At 39.3% G+C, this 10,000-nt stretch overlaps 1 protein-coding gene across 1 annotated transcript in view; it reads right to left on the minus strand.

Moving 5' to 3' along the window:
• The window catches only part of LOC135112021 (uncharacterized), a 73,598-nt gene that overhangs the window by 22,471 nt on the left and 41,127 nt on the right, over positions 1-10,000 (minus strand). Inside the window, exon 2 of the mRNA XM_064025858.1 lies at positions 2,229-2,353. Coding sequence (XP_063881928.1) covers positions 2,229-2,353 — 125 coding nt within the window. The remainder of the gene's footprint in view (positions 1-2,228; positions 2,354-10,000) is intronic.

The following is a 10,000-nucleotide window of genomic DNA, read 5'->3' on the forward strand; positions in this document are numbered from 1 at the left end:
TGATGATATTGGTGGTAATGATAATAATAGTGGTAATGATAGTAGTGATGGAAGACAGTGATATTGAACTAAAGACAATAATACATTTCAATTACAACTTCAATCTAATCATTCCTTTCCCTAACTTTAATATTCTCTCGGAAGTCTAATCAGATTAACAATAGAATCGGCCTAATGACCTAAAGCCTTTCACCTGACACTAATTAACCTGCGCGGACAATAAATCACTCCGGGAAGCGAACGGAAAGAATAACGATGTTTACACTCGCGTCTATAAATCACACTGTAATACAAACATTCGCAGGAAAATCACAACCTTGAGAATCCCATTAATCACTCTCTCACACACACACACACACACACACACACACACACACACACACATATGCACAGACATTTTCACTATTTTTAAGTTCCAGAATAATTAATTTCTATCTCCATATTAACTTAATGGATTCAGAAACGTCACAATTTCCTGTAATTGCTTCCTCAATCACTCCTCACTCTACATAAAGCTACTAAATATCCCTTTAGTTTCATACATATACCTAAGTTATATTTTTCTACTTTACTTTTCACTAGTGTTTATGCAGTTTTATAATTCACCGCTATATGAACACCTTCGTTGTTGCTGCGCACGTAAGAAATTTTAAAATCACTTCACTTTACATCATCTGAAATAGCTCTACATGCACTCCTTCAATATACAAACCTCTAATATAAGACGAACTTTAACGTGGTAATGAAACTGAAGGTGAAACAGAAGAACACACTGCTTCATATATTTCTTCACGTCTTCTTCAGAGGGAGAGAGGAAACGTATGGTAATAAAGAACAGAACTAGTATAATCACCTCTTGTGTTTCGTCTCCAGGTCTTCTTTATGGAGACAGAGAGAGGAAATGTACGAGAATAAAGAACACTCCTTCACCCTGCGTTTCCCCGCCACCTTCTCCACCCAGAATCTAATTTTTATCCAGTATTGCCAATAACACTCCGTTAATCTGCTTATAACTTCGTGTACCCAAGAGAGAGAGAGAGAGAGAGAGAGAGAGAGAGAGAGAGAGAGAGAGAGAGAGAGAGAGAGGACAGGACAGGAGGGAAATTTATGCTCACCTTTCCTTTCCTTTCCATCTTTCTTAATTGTCTATTTTTCGTCCAATATTGTCTGTAACGCTGCGTTAATCTGCATATAATTTCCTGCACCCTAAAGAGAGAGAGAGAGAGAGAGAGAGAGAGAGAGAGAGAGAGAGAGAGAGAGAGAGAGAGAGAGAGAGAGAGAGAGAGATCGTATGACCCGTATCAAGAGACGGCTCACTTCCCGAAGAATCTTGTGTAGAAAATTGTAACCATTTAATGAAAAAAACTATTAGTGGTGGTTGTCCCTTCCAGATTATGAGAGCTACTGTAGGTTAACCCTTTCACTGCGATACGAAACATTTAACAGCGTGAGATCTTTATAAGCATCTAAAAGAAAGAGATTAAAAAGAACAGCCTTTACAATTTTTACACAGTTTGAAGATTGGAGGTGGCTGTAGAACAAATAAAGATATCTCAGAGTGATTAGTAATTAAGGAAAGGTGTACCAAAGAGCAGCAAAGGGTTAAAGGTTCACTTGATAATGATGTTCTTATGCTCTTATGATAATTTAACCCTTGGTGGGAAAAAAAAAGAAGCAAAAAGAAATGCAGGGAAGAGAAAGATATGTCAAATTTATCTTCTTCTCTCGTCTCACAAAAAAAAAAAAAAAGAGATGAGTGGAAGATTAAAGATTCCATTGATGATATAATCCTTGGAAGTGCTCTTTTCTTTTGAGCCAAGGAAGATACAATTGCAAAAGTAAATTTAGACAAAAAGAAAAAAAAAAACTGATAACTTGAGCTTCCACCATCCTCCTCCTCCCTAAAGAAAGAAAAGGAGAGTGGAAGGTTAAATATTCCCTTGATAATGTAACCCTTTGAAGTCCGTTTTTTTTTTTTTTCAAAGCGAAGACAAAAAAAAAAAAAAAATCACATCTCCCCCATCACCGGAAAGAAAACGAGAAGAGTGGAAAGTTAACAACCCACTTGGTAATCCCCCTTGGAAATCCCCTTTTTTATGGGGAAAACACAAAAGGAAACACAAAATCAGAAAAAAAGACGCGGTAACTCTATCTTTCCCTCCCTGCCCGTGGAAAAGAAGGAGAAAGATAAGAAAAAAACTACGGAAAAAGACTCATTTCAGGCTTACCTTTCCTCAAACTGCTGGGGGGTGATGGTGTGCACTCTCTCTATCTCCACCACGTCCTTGCACATCCCACACTCCACGGGCGGCCTGAACACGTCCTGCACAGAGGCTGGCATATCTATCGTGCACTGCAAAGACACAATGACACACCAATTAAACCCAAACCCTGCAACTGTACACAAATCAAATTACTAGAGGATTATAATGCATTGAAAGCACCAATAATATCCACCTGTTTCACCTGTTTCACTTTCGTCACCTGCGCTTGAGTCATTAAGAGCGCCCGGTGACGGTGTGTGATAATTTAATAGCCTTCACCTTCACCTCCAACCTTCCCTTGCGTTACTTGTTTGGGAGTTATTGAGGCGAACCAAGTAATTCAGGTGGAAAATGACAATATATCTGGAGAGAATGAAGAGGGCGGGGTGAGGATGGTAGTGGTGGTGGTGGTGGTGAGGAGGAGGAGGAGGAAGAGAAGGAGGAAGAGGAAGAGGAGGGCACTGTGGTTAGATGGATGGCGAAGCAAGAGAGAGAGAGAGAGAGAGAGAGAGAGAGAGAGAGAGAGAGAGAGAGAGAACCATCATTGGCACATGATTGAAGTTAGCCGCCTTGGGACCCAGGAGGAGAGAGGGACAGCGAGGACTGATGGACAGAGACGGATGGACAGATAAAGACAGATTGGTATGTGGATAAATGAATACATAGATACGTAAGTAGAGATTGGTAGGTAGGTACGTAGAGAGGTGTATAAATAATTGAGTTGGTAGATAGACAGGTAAATAGATAGATAGATAGATAGACAGATAGATAGAGAGACAGATAAAGTATTAGATACATAATACACACAGAGTGATTATTGAATAGTGGTTAAACAGAACGATAGATGTATAGATAGATAGGAGTATAGACAGACAGATAAATAGATAGATAGATAGATGGCTTGATAGATGAACAGAGTGACTGACTAATACCAAGATGAATACACAGACAGACACAAAGAATAGACTCTGCCAGATGAAGGGACCAAAACAATTACAGCAACACAAAAACACAGCGGAAAACTACAAGGTAAAAAAAAAAAAAATGAAGCAAAACAAAAACAAACAATGCATACACAACAAAACATTCCCTCACCATAAAAAAAAAGTGAATACAAAGATACAGAACAAATTACATACAACAAAAAGAACTATGACATCAATACAGATACATAATTGCACGCGAAAATTAAATACAAAAAAAAAATATATATAGAATCACACTCGAAAAATTTATAATGCTCCTCACACACAGGTAATTAATTAATGAATCGCAGGTAGCCAGTAATTAATTAAACCTATCAATGGACGGCAACTGTCAACATTTCCTCTCTGTGTTTGGAGGGGGAGAGAGAGAGAGAGAGAGAGAGAGAGAGAGTGGGAGAGAGAGAAAAAAAACACTTGCTCTTGCCAATGAAACTCTTTAGTGTTACCTGTGCCTCCACTCGTGATCAACTCCAATTAAGGTAAATTACACAGGCACGCTGTCCCCGCCCCCTTCACCTGCCCACGCCCCCCCTCACCTGCTCCCGCCCCTCCCTCACCTGCCCCAGCGCGTCCCACCTGAGCTTCTTAATTGGTTTCAGGCGGCAGGAGAGAGAGAGAGAGAGAGAGAGAGAGAGAGAGAGAGAGAGAGAGAGAGAGAGAGAGAGAGAGAGAGAGAGAGAGAGAGAGTTAAAGAAAAGTCGAAAAATCATAATCAACTTGGGAATATCAAATTATAGTGAAGAAAGTGAAAAAAGAAAAAGTGTTCGAGTGAATGAATGAATGAATGAGTGAATGAAAAGGAAAGAAATTAACAGAATCAACAAGAGAAGAAATTAATTTTTTTCCTTTTCTTTTTTTTTTTTTTTTTTTAAGAGCAACTCGATTCACGTCTTCCTCTTCCTCCTCCTCCTCGTCCTCCTCCTCCTCCTCCTCCTCCTTCTTCTTCTCCTCCTTTTCCAATAGTATTCTTCTCCTTTTTCTTCTGTTACTTCTTCCTCTTCTTCTTGTCACTACTACTACTACTACTACTACTACTACTATTACTACACTATTGTTTCCTCCTCCTCTCTACCCTTGTTGTTGTTGTTGTTGTTGTTGTTGTTGTTGTTGTTGTTGTTGTTGCTGCTGCTGCTGTTCCTACTCATGTTGTTGTTGTTGTAATAATTGTTATCGATGTCGCTGTTCTTGCTCTTGTTACTGTTGTTCTTTCTCTTTGTTCTCGCACTCGTCTTAGCCTTCCCCCTCCTCCTCGTCCTCCTCCTCCTCCACCTCCTCCTCCTCCTCCTCGTGCTCCTCCCCTATAGACACACAAGTGAGCAAGACAAACACCACACCAAGGGACCATAGCATTAAATTTCTCCCTTATCTCTTCCGCCACTTCCGTAGGGCGTCTGTGTTTACGAGGCGGGAGGGAAAGTTACGCCATCTAGCGGTTATGGGTTAAGTTTTGCGTGTGAAGGATGAATGTACGTGGTTAGGTGATGCCCTCTCTCTCTCTCTCTCTCTCTCTCTCTCTCTCTCTCTCTCTCTCTCTCTCTGGTTCGTTTGTTCTCATTTCTTCTGCCGTTCTTTATTTATTTTCTTGTTTTCTTCCCTTTTTATTCACTTTTTTGTACAGCATCCATCTCGTCTCTCTCTCTCTCTCTCTCTCTCTCTCTCTCTCTCTCTCTCTCTCTCTCTCTGGATAAACACTCGTTACACTTTCATCTTCAAATTTCCGATCTTTTTTTTTTTTTTTTTTAATAAGAGGATAAATATGAGCGCGTTTAATATAAATTCCGCCAGTCATCACGTCTGACAAGTAGTAGGGAAGGGGGGGCAGGGGAGGGGGAGGGGAGGGGGAGGGGGGATGGAAGGGGGGTGGTATATAAGGGAGGTGGTGAGATGCGGTGATGGGAGAGTACGGAGAGGGCTGAAGGGAGAGAGGACGTTACTGGGATAAAGGGGTGAAGAACAGAAGGGAGAGGAGGAGGAGGAGGAGGAGGAGGAGGAGTAAAGTGATGAGGAAAAAGGAAAAGGAAGAGGAAAGGCATAGGAAATCAGGAAAACAAGGGGAAACAAGGGGAGGAAAGATTGCTGTGTGTAAGAGAATCGGAGGGAAAGAAGACAAGAAGAGGAGGTCTGGGAAGAGGAGGTGATGAAGTTTCAAGAGAAGGAGAGAGATAATAGAACAGGAAGGAACACAGAAAGAGAAAGGAAAGGCTTAGACATGGTGGGAAAATTTAAGTCACCAGGACCAGACGAAGATAACAGTACTAAAATAATGCATAAGTGAACCGCTCGTTAATATGTCATTTTTAGGAGAGGGGAGAAGATAAAGGACGGGAGACAGTAGGACAGGAAAGAAGGACGCTGGGGAGGAGGAGAGGGAGAAGACTGGAGAAGAGGAAGGAGGGGAGAGAATCATGTAAGAGGGTACACAAATGAACACAAAGGAATACAAAGGAAGTCAAAGGCTGCTCAGTATCATTCTCTCCTTTGACAGACTTATTGTACTTTTTGGAAATGCTTCTTTGTAGATCATGAAATTAGAGGGTGCTATTCTGTTTATCCTCTTCCTCTCCCTCTCCCTCTTCTACATTCTCCTTCACTCCTCTCTAATATCTCATTCTAGCTTATCATTTGGCATTTCTCCCTATTTTATTCTTTCTCTTCCTCTTATCTGTTTTCCTTCACTCCCTTTTCGTTCTTTCTTCCTCCAACCGGTATCCTTCTGCTATTTGTTTTTTTTTTCTCTCTCTAATCCTTTTTTCTGTTTTGCTCCTTAACAAGCCTCCTTTTTCTCTTCTGTCTATCCTCCTCTTCTTCGTCTATCTATCCTTCCTTCCCCTCCCTTGCAATTGGCTTAGTTGCTGTGGCGCCATAAAACTCTGCCTCACTCCCTTCCCTCCCTTCCTTCCTTCCTTCCCTCCCTCCCTCACTCCACACTACCTGTTCTATCCCTCCATCTATTCCCTTTTTCCCATCTCTATCTATCCTTAATTCCTTCCCTCCCTTTTCCTTCCTCCGTCCTTCTCTCCCTTCTTTGCTTCTCTCCTCTCTCCATTTCTTTTCTTCGTCTAATTTCCCTTCATCCCTTCGTATCTTCTCTTCCTCTCGTTGTAATTTCCATTAATCTCTCCCTTTCTCCTCTCTCTCCTCCTCTCTGCTCTCCGTCTAACTGGTGTGTTACTCGTCAGTCACACGCCAATCATTCACAGAAAAAGGACAGAACACGGAGGAATGAATACACTCATCACATCATCACACGGAGAATCTTGTCACCACTGGAGAGATGAAATGAGGAGAATTCCTTTACAAATCTTCAGTCAGTCCGGTTTGAAAAGAATCTCAGTGTTTTGTTTTGCTTTTTTTTTTATTTGCTTTGATTACACGAAGAGTTCAGACGTCATTTGGTTCTCGAGTGATGTGATGATGAATGAGTAAAATTCGTTCATATATGTTAAGAAATAAATTGTAGTAGTAGTAGTAGTAGTAGTAGTAGCAATGTGGTGGTGGTAATAGTAATAATAGTAGTAGTAGTAGTAGCAGCAATAGTAGTAGAAGTAGTAGTAGTAGTAGTAGTAGTAGTAGTAGTAGTAGTAGTAGTAGTAGTAATGTGGTGGTGGTGGTAGTAGTAGTAGTAGTAGTAGTAGTAGTAGTAGTAGTAGTGGTAGTAGTTGTAGTAGTTGTAGTAGTTGTAGTAGCAATAGTAGTCACTAAGGTTTTGAAAATATTCTCAGGTTTTTAAAAAGGTTGTCATTATTTATTTTACTATTCATTTATTTTTCCTTACCACACTCATTATGCTAAGATGATAAGATTAGCAAGATTCGTTGGCGAACATTGAGTCATTGAAGCTTCGAAAGTATATAAAAATATTTTCTTTCTTTCCTTTGTTCTCTTCTCTTTAAACTCTCATTACGTGAAGAATTTTGACGCCACTCGCATGACAGAATTAGCAAGATTCTTCCACAAACGTTGAATCAGTAAGGCTTCGAAATATCAACTGCTTTTCTTTTGTTTTATTCTTCTTTTTAAACGCTCATTACGTGAAGAATTTCCTCACTATTCACAAGATAAGGTTAGTGAGATCCATTCACGAACTCTAAGTCACCGAAGCTTGTAAAATATATTAACTTTTTTTTTCCTTTTTTTTTTCTCTTATTCTTCTCTTTAAACGCTCATTACGCGAAGAATTTTGACGCTAGCAGGAATCGTCCGCAAACATTGAAGCAGAGAGGTTTCGAAAAATGTGCTCTTTTTGAATTCGCTCTCCCTGTTTTCTTTTTTCTTTTTCCTTTTCTAGTGCGGGATTCCGATTCGCCGTGGCTTTCCAACGTTTATCGTCCTTTTTTTTCTCTTTTTACGCTCATTAGAAGAAAAATTTTGACGCAATTCGCATGATAAAATTAGGAACATAAACATTGAGGCATAAAGTATTCGAATATAACGGCTTTTTTCCTATTATTCCTTTTTTCTCTTTTTCCTCTCTTTAAACACTCATTACACGAAGAATTTTGACACTACTCTCAGATTCGAGCAAAAATTCGTTCACAAGCATTGAATCAGAGAGGCTCCGAACATATGCTCATTTTAAACTCACTCTCACTTTCCCTTCCTTTTCCCTTCTTTTCTCTAATGTGGATTCAGACGCGCTGAGACTCCGTAATGATTGGTTTCCTGCCGTCTCGCTGGGGATTGACTCGCTGCTTCATTTGTTTTGTTTGACTCCCTCCCACCGCGTTCTGGTTTGCTCGGAGGTTGGTGAAGCCTCGCGCCGCTGCTTCATGAGGCCTCGCGTGCTGCCTCTGTCTGCTTCATGCTTTTTCTTTTATTTTTTCTTTGATTTTATATTTTTCTAGTATTTCTAAGAGGAAATAAAAAATGGTGTGAGGTATTTTCCTTTCTTCTTGAGTAATGTGATGAAGGAGAGAGAGAGAGAGAGAGAGAGAGAGAGAGAGAGAGAGAGAGAGAGAGAGAGAGAGAGAGAGAGGGTAGGGGGAGGGAGGAAACGAGTGTCAAATGTTTCCTTTCCGTGTGAAATGATCATCTCCATTGATTCCTTTCATTATTGAAGTATCGATCGGTCTCTGTTTCATTTCTTTCCCCGATGCAAGGAAGGGAACCGATAAGAGATAATACTAGAAATTTCCTCCTTGAACTTTTAGTCTCTCTTTCTTGATATCGATTTTTCTCAGTACAAAGAAGCGATAAGATAAAAGTGTCGAGTTCTTTTTATTTATTGTCATTTCTCTGTCAAGTTTTGCGATTCTGTCAGACGCAAGAACATAATAACATAAAAATATAAGAATACATAACAGCATAAGAACACAAGGGAAGCTACAACAAGTCAACAGACCCACACGTGACAGTCCCTGAGTAAAACATGCACCTGTACACACCCATCCCAACATCTCTATAAGGCTATCTAATGTTAAAGCTCTCTATTGACTCAGGAGCAGGCGACGGAAATGAAATGTTCCGCCGTGAAGTTAGATTAGGGAAGTTTGTGGAAGAAGGGAAGTTTGATCAATTGTCAGTGCATTTGGAGGGAACGAGTAAAAAAGAGAGGCCGTGTGTTTTATGGCGACTTACGTTTCCTCCGGGCTGAGTTTGATAACAAGGTCACATTGTTTTATCTTTCCGCCTCCGGAGTTGTGAGAGAAACACAGAGCATAATTAGTGAAAAAACGGAGGAAAGGAGACAAAGGAAGGCAAATACACGGAGAAACGCACGAAAAACGTAGTAATCATTCGAAAAAAAAAACACCCAGAATTGTGAAATAGATGATAAATAAAACGTAGAAAAAGGAAGAGAAAGAAAAGCAAATATACGTAGGAACACACGAAAAAAACACTAATCATTCGAAATTACTTAGGATTCTGAAAGAGGACATTGTGAAATAGATGATAATAAAGGGAATGAAGAGAAAGGAAGAGAAACGAAAGCAAATATACGTAGGAACGCAACAAACCGCACTAATCATTTGAAAAAACACTTAGAATTGTGAAGGAAGACATTGTGTAATAGATAAAAGTGAATAAAATGAAGAGAAAGAAAGAGAAGGGAGAGCAAATACATGCAAGGACGCAAAAAAATGGATTAATTATTCGAAAGAACACTCCTATTACAAAATTATAAAAGAAAATGTGCAAGAAAGAGTATAACCAGTAGGTGTAAAAGAGGGGAGAGGAAAGGAAATCAATATACACGAGAACACACGAAAAATGCTTCAGTTATTTTAAAAAAAACACAATTGCGAAGGAGAAGGTGTGAAATAGAGTACAATTCGTAAAATATAAAGAAAGGAAGACAAAGCAAAGCAAATATACACAACACTGCACAAAAAATACATTAATTATTCGAAAAACTGTGAAGGAAAAAGTTGTGACAAAGAGATGAATAAAAAGGTGTGAAAACATATATCAAGGAAAGCAGATATACAAGATACATTAAAAAAAAAAAAGTAAGAATTATTGGAGAAACACTCTTATCGTAGAACTGAAAATTGCAAAATAGATTTTAATGAGGAAAAGGCAGAGAAAGGAAAACAGAGGTAATGTGCACAGAAACACACGAACGATAGAGAAAAATGGATAAATTACTGGAAAAAAAACACGCTTTTTGGACAAGTGTGAATTGGGAAAATATGAAATAGATTATAGTTAGTAAAAAGCAACATAATGGAAAACAAATATACACAGATACGAAAAAAGGAAAAATATTAGCTATTCGAGAAAAAAAGCACTTATTATAGAACAATGAAG

This window comes from Scylla paramamosain, chromosome 23 (genome assembly GCF_035594125.1).
Source record: "Scylla paramamosain isolate STU-SP2022 chromosome 23, ASM3559412v1, whole genome shotgun sequence".
In the NCBI taxonomy this organism is placed as follows: domain Eukaryota; kingdom Metazoa; phylum Arthropoda; class Malacostraca; order Decapoda; family Portunidae; genus Scylla; species Scylla paramamosain.